General features: G+C 39.6%; 1 protein-coding gene across 1 annotated transcript; it reads right to left on the reverse strand.

Moving 5' to 3' along the window:
* Positions 1-1,782: 1,782 nt before the first annotated feature.
* MRPL19 (mitochondrial ribosomal protein L19) lies at positions 1,783-12,472 on the reverse strand. The gene is made up of 6 exons (XM_027555396.1): positions 12,337-12,472; positions 12,028-12,145; positions 8,670-8,788; positions 8,326-8,460; positions 2,430-2,611; positions 1,783-2,337 (listed from the first exon to the last, which is right to left on the reverse strand). The coding sequence occupies exons 1-6, from the start codon at positions 12,437-12,439 to the stop codon at positions 2,116-2,118; spliced, it is 879 nt and encodes a 292-aa protein (XP_027411197.1). The 5' UTR covers positions 12,440-12,472; the 3' UTR covers positions 1,783-2,115.
* Positions 12,473-12,934: the final 462 nt, after the last annotated feature.

Genomic DNA, 12,934 nt, shown 5'->3' on the forward strand with positions numbered 1-12,934 from the left:
CTAAAGTTGCATATTTAAAAATGGTTAAAATGATAAATTTTGTTATAATCATTTTTAATATCAATTTTTATTATGGTAATATATATATATTACAATAAAAATTTATTAAGATCTGTTTTTTCTGGGGGAAAATTCAAAAGAATTTTAAAGAAATTTTATAGAGTAAAAAACATGACTGGCTATGTTGTTATAAGCACATGTACTCACGAGCCAATCATACATTTGCACAGCTTTAGTCTCGAAATGTACTATTCATCTGCCCTTCTACCAACGCTGAAGTGTGTTTATCAAGGTAAAAAATGAACAAATTTTAATGGTTCTCTTCTGACAAGAGAAGAAAATGTAGGGCATAGACTGTTAAAATTTTGAGAGGCTATCTCAGCAAGTAATCTAAATAAGTGAATGATGGTATATATGTTGCTTTCTGAAAGTAGGTGGCTGTGTAACTGTTAGTGAAAGAGCAAGATAGCCCTGAATGTTGAGAACCCCAAGGACTAATATCTGAAAATTTCTTCAAAAGAAATCTATTACTGGGGAAAGTGGCTAAATAGGTTAATTTGTCAAATAAATTATTCAAATAACCACCAAAGTATACCACAGGGAAAAGAAAACCTACAAGGAAGGAGAAAACAGGACAAGACGTAAATAGTAGAAAATGTCAAGAAACATATGGATGAGATATAAAACCACAAGAAGAACAGGACAAGAAACAAGCAGAGCAAAATTTTAAAAGCTGAAAAAACATGAATGGACTGGCAGACTTAAAAAAGGCAAACCAAGCCAGCAGTGGAGAAAGATGAGAACCAATCCAGTTAACCTCAATTGTTAGTCGGCAGATCAGCAACTAGGGGGTCAAGGACAGTGGCTAAACTAGTGAGAACCTGATGAAACTAACTGAAGTTTCAAACAGGGTATCCCTTTCCCAGCTCCCCACAATTGCTTGTCTGGCCCTCCTCCACATCAGTTAATTTTAGGAGGTTTCTCTAGAGAAGCTAGAACAGTTTTCAGGACTGCAGGCACTTGTGTGTGGGGGAGAGGATAGACAGGATGGCCATAAAAATACAGTGTGCCAGAAATCTCATTCTTTTTCTTCAATATGGTTAAGGGTAGAAAGACCCTTAGCCTCCAGGAAGGAGACTGGAAACCTTTACTTTGGAGACTGACCAAAGGAAGATACTCATGTGGAGTATCCTTTTGTAAACTCTCATGGAAGCTGAAGCAACTATGATCCAAAGAATATCATTATGCTCTCCCTGCAATAATGACAATGTTGGGACTTCCCTAGTGGTCCAGTGGTTAAGAATCCACCTTCCAACGCAGGGGACACTGGATCAAACCAGGGTTCAATCCCTGGTTGGGGAACCAAGATCCCACATGCCAAAGAGCAACTAAGCCCTCGCGCCACAACTAGAGGGCCCACGCACAGCAACAAGAAAAGTCAGTGTGCTCAAGCGGAGAAGCCCTCTCATGCTCTGACACCCAGCACAACAAAAAAGGCAATCTTGTCCTTTACACCTGCAAACAGATTTTTCAAAAGTAAATGTACTGTTTAAGAATGTACGTTATGTAATAAACTAAAAGAAATGCAAGGGAATGATTAACACAAAGTTGGGATACTGCCTACATGTGGGAGAGGGGACGGATGCAATTACAGACACACAAGTCTTCTTAGATTCTACTAAATGCTCTATTTCCTAACCTCCTTTGATATTACAAATGTTTTACTTTTTAATCTGGTGGTGGGTATATAATGCTTATTTTATTATTACTCTTTCAATCATATACTTTTTTGTATTTATAATTTATTTCACAAATTCAAAAAATCATCCTACTGACTTCCTTGTTCAGATCCCAAGCTCAATGAAGAGCATTCCAGTAACAGTTTGATGCTATTATAGCTTTGCCTCCATTAAAAGAATGGACATCAGACCACTTGGCATGCACATTTTTCTTTTTAAAATAATAAATGGGTGTGATGATTTTTTAAATAAAATTCATAAAAGAACGCTTAATTGATTTAATGACTATGTCTTTATATATGAGATTAAATTGGTTTCTAAATAAATCCTCTGAGAGTCAGTATATCCTCTGCCAGTAACCAAATGCATTCTCAGATCAGGAACTTTTTGATGCTTCAATTTCATTCCATATTGCAGCTTCAATCTTTGATGTGTCATATTCCCTCATCATATCAAACTCAAGCCATGGCTGACTCCATTTCTGGGCTGCTTTCATTTGCTCTTCAGTTAAACAAAGGTCAAATCTGATCCCTTTAACATTAAATTTTGGACGTTCCCAGCGTTTGGACCAGGGTTTTGGCTTCATTTTTACTTTTAGCTAAGGAAGATATAAGAAAAGGAACAAATTAGGCTGATAATTGCCAAGAAAAGTTATTCTTGAACTTCCAGTTCCAAATGTACAACTTATACCTGATTAATAGGAACTTCTCGGCTAGGTTCTTGTGCTACTGGCTTCATGTTCATATCAAAAGTGCTGTATTCAGGAAGGGCATCTCGCAAGTACAGCAAACTATCGTCGAGCCGTTTCTCTAATTTGACAACTTGGATCTCCTGGATTCGAGGATTATAAAGTTCAAAGCAAATCTCAACACCTAAAAAGAGAAAACATATTCTTACAATCTAAATTCAGATTCCTGCATACACCTCATACTACAATAAAGACTATTTCATGAAGGAATTAGCTCAGGGTTTTTGCATGTAGGAAATGTGATATAAATTTGTAACCTTTGAAATGAAGATTATTGAAAGAAATAGAAATAAATCCACTAGATTAAAAAAATGAGAAAACCTGAGTTAGAATGATAAAGTCTAAAGAAAAATGTCTTCTATAAATATAATGAGCCATTTATCTCTTTGATTTTGGCAGTATTAGTTGGAAGTTTGAATAAATTCTTCACTCATATTCTTGTTTATTTCCCAATTACTTTAATAAAACTGGATCTTCTACATTTAAAGCAACAGAATTAATGATTCAAAAGAGTAAGTACAATTTTTAAGTTCTAATTTTGATTAAGAAGTCCTCGTAAGATGGCCTAGGTTTATAAATATTCTGTGCCCTCTATGGGAGGAACAGCTTTGAGTGTTTCCAAGATGCTGATATAAAAGGTTAATATATATAATCTGTATGAGGAACATTTAAAGGGAAGTGTGTATTCTGACCCAAGAGAAATATAGATAGTAAAACATAGGATCAACATTAACATCTAGTGTTAATACCAGGATTTAATCAAGTTTCACTCTACATCTATTCTGTTATAGGCACTGATTTAGGAGCCGTGCCTACAGCAAAATCAAAATAGGCAAAACCCTTCTCTTCTCATAAAGCTTATGTTCTAGTTCAGTTCAGTCACTGCTCAGTCATGTCCGACTCTTTGCGACCCCATGAACCACAGCACACCAGGCCTCCCTATCCATCACCAACTGCCAGAGTCTACCCAAACCCATGTCCATTGAGTCGGTAGATGATGGCAAACAATAAATAAAAAAACCAGCAGGTAATTTCATATAGTGAACACAATACAGGGATTATATTGTGACTGAGAAAGGGGCAACTTTATTTATCCTGAACCATGCAGCATGTGGGATCTTAGTTCCCTACCAGGGATTGACAGCAAAGCATCAAGTACTAACCACTGGACCACCAGGGAATTCCCAGGAGCAACTTTAAATAGTATCGTCAGGAAAAGTTTCTTTGAAAAGATAGCATTTCAACTGATACTACAAAGGGCCAAGAATGCTCCAGGCAGAAGAACAGCAAATACAAAGGCTCTGGGCTCTTAACAAACCTACCATGTTGGAAAAACCAGAAAAAGGTCCATTTGGCTAAAGTATAGTAACTTGGTGGATCAGGGAGGTAAGCCAAGGATAGTGCACAGCTGCGGGCAGGAGATGATGGTGGCAAGGACAAGAGTGGTAGCAACGGGGGTGGAGACACAGACACAGCTGGGATAAAGCTTCTGGGGATTAAGCCATGAACACTTGCTGACTGGATGTGTGAAAATGGATAACTAAAAAAGCTCCTAAGTTTTGGGTTTAAGTAAATGGGTACGGAGTAATACAACTTATGGAAATAGAAAAGAAAAAACAAAAAACAAACCTGTGAAAAGAACACATTATGAAGGGAATGGAGTTCTGTTTTGAACTTGCTTTAACAAGATACCCAAATGGAGATGTCAAACAGGTATGTGAGTATCTGGAATAAGGAAAGGGTCAGTCATCAACATAAATCCGGGAATTAATACCACATGAATGGTATTTAAAGCCAAGGGACTAGGAAGAATCATCAAAGTAGGAAGTATCAATGTGGAAGGTACAAGCAGGTCACAGTCAAAATGTTAATGGTAGAAAATGGCAAGACAGAGCTAATACTTTTGAGAATTCTGTGTCAAGTGCTTCACATACAACATGAAAATTAACTGACCACAACCCAGGGAGGTAGATCTGATGGACAGAGCGCCTGAAAAACTATGGATGGAGGTAGTGACCAAAACTATCCCAAAGAAATAAAAAAGACAAAATGGTTGTCTGACCAGGCTTTACAAATATTTGAGAAAAGAAGAGAAGCAAAAGGCAAAACAGAAAGGGAACTCAGTGCAGAGTTCCACGGAATAGCAAGGAGAGATAACAAAGCCTTCTTAAGTGAACGTCGCAAAGAAATAGACGAAAACAATAGGATGGGAACGACTAGGGTGCCGGGGAAACATTTCATACAAAAACAGGCACAACAAAGGACAGAAATGGCAAGGACCGTGACGGAAGCAGAAGAGATTAAGAAGAGGTGGCAAGGATTCACAGAATAACTGTACAAAAAGATCTTCATGACCCAGATAACCATGATGGTGTGGTCACTCACCTCGAGCCTGACATCCTGGAGTGTGAAGCCAAGTGGGCCTTAGGAAGCATTATGATGAACAAAGCTAGTGGAGGTGATGGAACCCGAGCTGAGCTATTGCAAATCTTAAGAGATGTTGCTGTTAAAGTGCTGCATTCAATACGCCAGCAAATTTGGAAAACTCAGCAATGGATACAGGACTGGAAAAGGGCAATTTTCATTCCAATTCCAAAGAAAGGCAGTGCCAAAGGATGTTCAAACTACTGTACAACTATGCTCATTTCACATGCTAGCAAGGTAATGCTCAAAATCCTTCAAGCTAGGCTTCAACAGTACCTGAACCGAGAACCTCCAGATGTACAAGCTGGATTTAGAAAAGGCAGAGGAACCAGAGATTAAATTGTCAACATCCACTGGATCATAGAAAAAAGCAAGAGAATCCCAGGAAAACATCTACTTCTGCTTCACTGACTATGCTAAAGCCTTTGATTGTGTGGATCACAATAAACTGTGGAAAATTCTGAAAGAGATGGGAATACCAGACCACCTGACCTGCCTCCTAAGAAACCTGTATGCAGTTTAAGAAGCAACAGTTAGAACCAGACATGGAACAATGAACTGGTTCCAAATTAGGAAAGGAGTACGTCACAGCTGTATATTGTTATCCTGCTTATTTAACTTATATGCAGAGTACATCATGTAAAATGCCAGGCTGGATGAAACACAAGCTGGAATCAAGACTGCTGGAAGAAATATCAACAACCTCAGATATGCAGATGACACCATCCTCATGGCAGAAATCGAAGAGGAACTAAAGAGCCTCTTGAGAATGAAAGAGGAGAGTGAAATAGCTGACTTCAAACTCAGCATTTGGGACTTCCCTGGTGGTCCAGGAGGGCTTCCCACGTGGCTCAGTGGTAAATAATCTGCCTGCAATGCAGGAGACCCAGGTTTGATCCCTGGGTTGGGAAGATCCTTTGGATGGGGGGCACAGCAACCCACTCCAGTATTCTTGCCTGGAGAATCCCATGGACAGAGGAGCCTAATGGGCTACAGTTCATAGGGTTGCAAAGACATGACTGAAGCTACTCAGCATGCATGCCTGGTGGTCCAGTGGCTAAGACTGAACTCCCAAAGAAGAGGGCCCCAGTTTGATCCCTGGTCAGGGAGCTAGATTCCACATGCCACAACTAAGACCCAGTGCAGCCAAATGAATAAAATAAATTGAAAAAAAAAAAAAAAAAAACACCTCAACATTCAAACAATTAAGATCATGGTGACCAGTCTCATCACTTCATGATAAATAGATGGGGAAAAAATGGAAACAGTGGCAGATTTCATTTTCTTGGGCTCCAAAATCACCGTGGACAGTGACTGCAGTCATGAAGTTAGATGCTTGCTCCTTGGAAGGAAAGCTATGACAAATCTAGAAAGCCTATAAAAAGCAGAGATAGCACTTTGCTGGCAAAGGTCCATAGAGTAAAAGCTATGGTTTTTCCAGTAGTCATGTACGGATGTGTGAGTTGGACCACAAAGAAGGCTGAGCGCTGAAGAATTGATGCTTTCAGACTGTGGTGCTGGAGAAGACTCTTGAAAGTCCCTTGGACAGCAAAGAGATCAAACCAGTCAATCCTAAAGGAAATCAACCCTGTATATTCATTGGAAGGACTGATGCTGAATCTGAAACTCCCATATTTTGGCCACCTGATGGGAAGAGCTGACTCACTGAAAAAGACCCTGATGCTGGGAAAGATTGAGGGCAGAAGCGGGTGCCAGAGACAGATGGTTGGATGGCATCACTGACTCATGGACATGAGTTTGAGTAAACTCCCAGAGATAGTGAGGGACAGGGAAGCCTGGCATGCCGCAGTCCATGGGGTCGCAAAGAGGCAGACACGACTTAGCGACTGAACAACAAACTACTGGGAGATAGAAACTATTATTGCAATTAAAAAAAAAAATCTACTGAGGTCTATCTCACCTTTGTTCGTGTCTTTCTATGATAAGATTTCTCCAAGTACACAACGTGATTAGAGGCACAAGTTTCTGTGATCATTTCTGCTGAGATCCTACATGCACAGCACCATAGGATAAGGGAAACATAAACCATTTTCATATGTTCAATTTCTTTCAACATAGTACTTCACTGCCGGGGACCATGAAGCATACAACTTTAAGTATGAAAAGTTTACTGTTCTTACCATTTTTTTTTTTGGCCTTTTATTTCTTTAAAAAAAATTTTTTTTAGTTTTATTCATGTTTATTTTATTGAAGTATAGTTGCTGTACAACATTATGGAAGTTATATGTATATAATAAGGTCATTCACAATTTTTAAAAGTTACACTCCATTTATACTTACGGTACAGTTGCTGTTGTTGCTCAGTTGCTAAGTCGTGTCCGACTCTTTGTGGGCCAGGCACTGCAGCATGCCAGGCTTCCCTGTCCTTCACCATTTCCCGGAGTTTGCTCAAACCAGTACAATATCAACCACACTTTCTGTGTTGTACAACGTATCTTGTAGCTTATTTTATACACAGTAGTTTCTACTTCTTAAATCTGCCACCCCTATATTGCCCCTCCCCCTTTTCTCTCCCCACTAGCTACCACTGGTTTGTTCTCTGTATCTGTGAGTTTGCTTCTTTTTTGTTATATTCACTAGCTGTAGTTTTTAGATTTCACATAGAAATGATAACTTGTCCTTCTCTGACTTATTTCACTTAGTGAAATAGGACTTCCCTGATGGTTCAGACAATAAAGAATCTGCCTGCAAGGCAGGAGACCCGGGTTCAATTCCTGGGTTGGGAAGATTCTTTGGAGGAGAAAATGGCAACCCACTTCAATCTTCTGGCCTGGAGAATTCCATGGACAGAGGAGCTTGGAGGGCTGCAGTCCAGGGGGTCACAAAGAGTGAGACAAGACTGAGGGATTAACACTTTCACACTTTCAATATTCTCCAAGTCCATCCATGTTCCTGCCATTTTGATTCATAATTTTTCTAGAATTTTACCACACATTCCCCTATCTTATTGGCATAGCAAATATAATTTTGCCTTAGAAAAAATTCCTCCAGTTCTTATTAATTGTGGTGACTGTTATAATATAAAGCAAAATGGGGGCCATTCATTTCAGGAGAAAGTAACTTATAAGGACATTATTATGTTTATCTTAATGTTTTCAAGGGTTATTTGGTCCAAAAATAAATGTCCCTACACTGTTTTATAGTCACTTGTCTCATATTTTGATGTTGCTATGATTTGGAAAGTCCACTTCTAATGGTTGTTGTCTCTGTAACAAAAGAAGCCTTTGGAAGCAACCTCAGTTCTCATACGTTTTTAGGCCACAGGCTCCATGTCATCCCTCAGAGTTCTCTTTTAATTTCAGGTTCCAGATGTCTTATTCCAGAATGAAGAAAACAGAAAAGACTCCTGAGATAACATTTTCCAGAAAATGAAAATAATGAAATGAAACCTACCTTGTCCTTCAATAGTATTCCTAAGGATAAAAGTAGCTCCAAGTCCTTTTCCCGATCTCTGGATGCAAATCCCCAGAAACTGGCTGGTTTTTCCATTGGCATATGGGTCAGCAGTAGTAACACGAAGAATGCTTCCTACAAATTCAAAGGAGAAGTGAACTTTTACATGAGATGCAGAGTCAAACAATAGTATTTCCACATAACTCCAAAACTTCCAAAATATATTAATATAATATTAGAAATAAGTACCTCATATGGGCAAAACCTGTTTGAAAAACAATTTCATGTATCATGAAAACTAACCCTCCTACCACTAATGATAAAAGCATCCAGCTCTTACTGACCAACGTAGAACTCTGGAATGTGGAGTATTTTTCTCCTTTCTAACATATCTTTTCTTTCTATTTGAAATTTCAGAGGATTTGTTCTTCCCCTTGGAGGAATGAATTCAGGACTCAAGAACCTATGAAAAATATAAAGTAAAATAAATTAAAAGCAAACTTAAAGACCATTAAAACAGAAACCATTGTTTTACCAAAAAAAGTAAAAGATTAGGATGCTGACATGTTTTATTCTTTCTTCTCTAAATAAAAAAAGTCCACCTTATTTCTATAATTGTTGTCAATTCTCATGAAAACAGCTAACAATTCCTGAGTACTCACCAAGCATTGTGTTAAGTTTTATTAAACATGATTTTGGTGTCATCATCTCCTTTTCACAGATGAAGAAAATGAAGCTTGGAGACAGTAAATAATAGATTTATTATTAAATTAGCTATAAATATATCATTAAATGTAGGCATGTCTGTCAGATTCCAAAGTCTATAACCTATAGGCTTCATGTTGAGTTGTACATGTTACAGTAAATTATGTTGGAAAAGATATAAACATATAAATCATCAACTGCAAACTAACTTTAAAAATAATCTCCCTATTCTCAAGCTGATTTTAAACTAATTATAAAATGTTTAATCTATAGAAAAGTATAAATGACATTACAATGAACATACCTGTCCCTGTCACCCATCTCAAGAAATAAATTATCAATACAGTTGAAGCTCCAGTGTATCCTCCCTATCCCCACAGTTAATTTTGTTGTTGTTGTGCATTAGTTGCTAAGTTGTGTCTGACTCTTCAGTGACCCCATGGACTTGTAGCCCACCAGGCTCCTCTGTCCATGGGATTTCCCAGGCAAGAATACTGGAGTGGGTCGCCATTTCCTTCTCCAGGGGATCTTCCCAACCGAGGTATTGAACCCAGATCTGCCATTTCCTTCTCCAGGGGATCTTCCTGACCCAGGTATCAAAACTGTGTCTCCTGCATTGGCAGGTGGATTCTTTACCACTGAGTCACCAGGGAAGCTCCACAGTTAATTACTATGGGATAATTAATTTGGTGATGATTATTCCTAAGAATTTCTTCCTTTTCCTCAATTTTCTACTTTAAAATGCTTCAAACTTACCAAAAAAATGAAATACAATGAACACTCATATATATTTCATGTAATTTCACCAACTACCAACATTTTGCCAGATTTGCTTTATATATAATTTTTTCCTGAACCATTTGAAAATGTCAAATAGTAAGGCATTTCGTCCTTCAATACTTTGGAAGGCTTCCACTAAGATAAGAATTTTCTTACATTTATCACAATACCTTTATGACACCTAAGAACTTCAGCATTAATTCAATAGTATAATCTAACATAGTTCATATTTAAATGTGCCTAATTGGTCCTGAAAAAGGTCTTTTATAGCTTCTGTTGCCCATTTCAAACTATAATCAAGCTTCACACATTATATCTGGTTTTTATTGTCTCAAACTAGTACTCTTCCCATATCCGCAATTTGTAATGATTTTTTTCTTCGAAGAGTCAAAGCCTATCGCCTTATAGACCACTGCTGGATTCTGCATTTGTTTATTGTTTCCACATGCCTAGACTGAGGTTAAACATTTTGGTAAAAATATTACCGAGGTGATGATGTGATCTTCGTATTCTATCACATCGGGAGACACATGTCAGCTTGTACCACTATTTGGAAAACCAGATTTGATTGCTCTGTGAAAGTCAAGAATTTCCCCTATACATTTCTTTAAACTTTACATATGTATGAATGTATGGGCAATATAAAATGCTACAATACTTGTCAATTCTTCTGCAGGTTGCTTTTTCACACATCGTATTTGGGAAGTTCATCCATGTTAACTCTAGTTTATGTTCCATTGCTGTGTAATAGTGCATTACATGAATGTATTTGCCCATTCACCTCCTGAAGGATATCTAGGCTACTTCTAAATTTTTATTACAAACATTACTTTTGTGTTCATTTTTGTCTCCTTGTACATATTACACGTCTCTCAGTACATACGACTTTCCTTAAATTGTATACTATCTGGGTGGAAAGGTACAACCTCAAATACTAAATCTTGTCAAATTATTTATCAAAGTAGTTATTCCCATTTAACTGAATTATATTAATTGTTGCCATTTAAGAGAAATATTCCTTTTCTACCTTAAAAAAAAGTACAGAGAAATATTTTCTGAGTCTCTCGGTTCCATGAATTCAAGTTTATTTCAACTTACAATCACAGGATATATAAAATGTTAAACACAAATACACACACAGAGATAATCCAATCGACAATATAGAACTCTTTCATATAGCCTGTGGGTGTTGGTCGCTCAGTCCTGTCTGACTTTTTGCCACCCTCATAGACTGTAGCCCATGAGTAGCTCCTCTGTCCATGGAATTCTCCAGGCAAGAATACTGGAGTGGGTTGCCATTTCCTTCTCCAGGGGATCTTCCCAACCGAGGTATTGAACCTGGATCTTCTGCATTGCAGGCAGATGCTTTACCATCTGAGCTACTAGCGGAGCCCTTCATATAGCTTAAATCACACCAGTTTTCCCCCCTAATATTTGCTTTTTAATAAAGTTGTTATACAAGTTTACAGAAACAGTTTCTGCAAATCCTAGATCATCTAAATTTACATGTACTCCAAAGTTACCACTGTACACTTAAATGTACCAGGTTTTTAGAAAATATTTATTTTTAATTAATTGTTTGGCCCTGCTGGGTCTTAATCGCTGTAGGCGGGATACTCCATCTTGCAGCCTGTGGAACTTCAGTTGCCACATGTGGGATCTAGTTCGCCGACCAGGGATCCGAACCAGGCCCTATACATTGGGAGCACCCAGTCTTAGCCATTGGAAGTCCCTTAACCAGGATTTTAAGCACACTGTTTTGAAGAGCAAATTTCAGGCACAAATTAGCGGAAATTTCTACCACTGTATCGCTTTTGCAGGGACACTAAAATACGATAAGTTGGGAAACTACAACAGGCTGTTTGGACCAATCCATTTCCACTTAGGGAAGTAAGATCCGTTCCTTAACATCAACAGGTAAAATACGACGTACTTCACAGAAAAACTCTTGGTAGAGGCCAAAGAGCTTCCAGTCTGGGGAATCTCTACTCGAAGTTCTGATCTAGTATGACTGCAGAAAGTGCTGGCTTGGGAGAGCCAGGAAGACAAACCTGAGCTCGGTGTGCTTCCCAGATTCATGAATTCTGCACACAAGCTCTTATCCTGGGAGTTCCAGATCCTAGGATAAGACCCGCTTCAGACTTCGGAACCAACTATAGGTTTGAGAACGCACAGACCCCAAAACGCAAGAATCGCTTCCAGGTCGGGTGGCCTCACCTGCTTTCCCGGCGCTGGGGGCCGCGCTTGTCCACTATAACCGGTTTCGGCGGTGGCTGGAACACGCCAGGCTCAGAAGGTCCAGTGATCTGCCGCCGGCCCGGCCCCGCCAGGACCCCTGCAGGGGCACACCACAGAGGTCAAGACTACTTCCCGCAGCCCAGAGCCCCTGAAACCTCGCACTCTCCCCCCAACTCCCGGTCCCACGAGAGGCTCCTCCGAGGTCGCCCATGACTTCCAGGCTCGCTTCTCCCCTAGCCTGACCCGAAGCTCCTTCTGCCCCCGGCTAGCAAGCTCCGCTGCACTTACGGCTGGCGACAGAGGCTGACACAGGGAGTAGAGCCCTGGCGGATCGAAAGCTCGGGCCCAGACCCTTTGCAGCCTGGCAGCCCCTTGCGATAGAGGCCGCCATGCTTGAGCTCTCTGTTGAGACTACAACTCCCAGTGATCAGTGCGACAAGGAAGCGGCCGCCTACGGCTAGATGGCAGTTTCTACGGGACAAAATAGTCAAGTCTTTTCTCTAACCACCCGAGCCCCATGCTGCACAAGGACCTGACTATCTTAGGGAAAGTGCACTATATTTCTCTACAAGGAGATCCAACCAGTCCATGCTAAAGTAAATCAGTCCTGAATATTCATTGGAATTCATTGGAAGGATTGATGTTGAAGCTGAAACTCCAATACTTTGGCCACCTGATGCGAAGAGCTGAAAAGACCCTGATGCTAGGAAAGATTGAAGGCGGAAGGAGAAGGGGACGACAGAGAATGAGATGGTTGGATGGCATCACCGACTCAATGGACATGAGTTTGAGTAAACTCCGGGAGTTGGTGATGAACAGGGAGGTCTGGCGTGCTGAAGTCCACGGGGTCGCAAAGAGTCGGACACTACTGAGCACTAAACTGAAC

The sequence above is a fragment of the Bos indicus x Bos taurus genome, chromosome 11, assembly GCF_003369695.1.
Source record: "Bos indicus x Bos taurus breed Angus x Brahman F1 hybrid chromosome 11, Bos_hybrid_MaternalHap_v2.0, whole genome shotgun sequence".
NCBI lineage: Eukaryota > Metazoa > Chordata > Mammalia > Artiodactyla > Bovidae > Bos > Bos indicus x Bos taurus.

What these genes read in the sequence shown, in the direction of transcription:
- MRPL19 (XM_027555396.1), bottom strand. Translation starts at nt 12,439, where the DNA reads ATGGCGGCCTCTATCGCAAGGGGCTGCCAGGCTGCAAAGGGTCTGGGC. An exon ending in CCCCAGCGCCGGGAAAGCAG is followed by an intron (nt 8,789 to 12,027) that starts GTGAGGCCACCC and finishes TATTTTTCATAG; the next exon opens with GTTCTTGAGTCCTGAATTCA. An exon ending in CATTCCAGAGTTCTACGTTG is followed by an intron (nt 8,461 to 8,669) that starts GTCAGTAAGAGC and finishes TTGAATTTGTAG; the next exon opens with GAAGCATTCTTCGTGTTACT.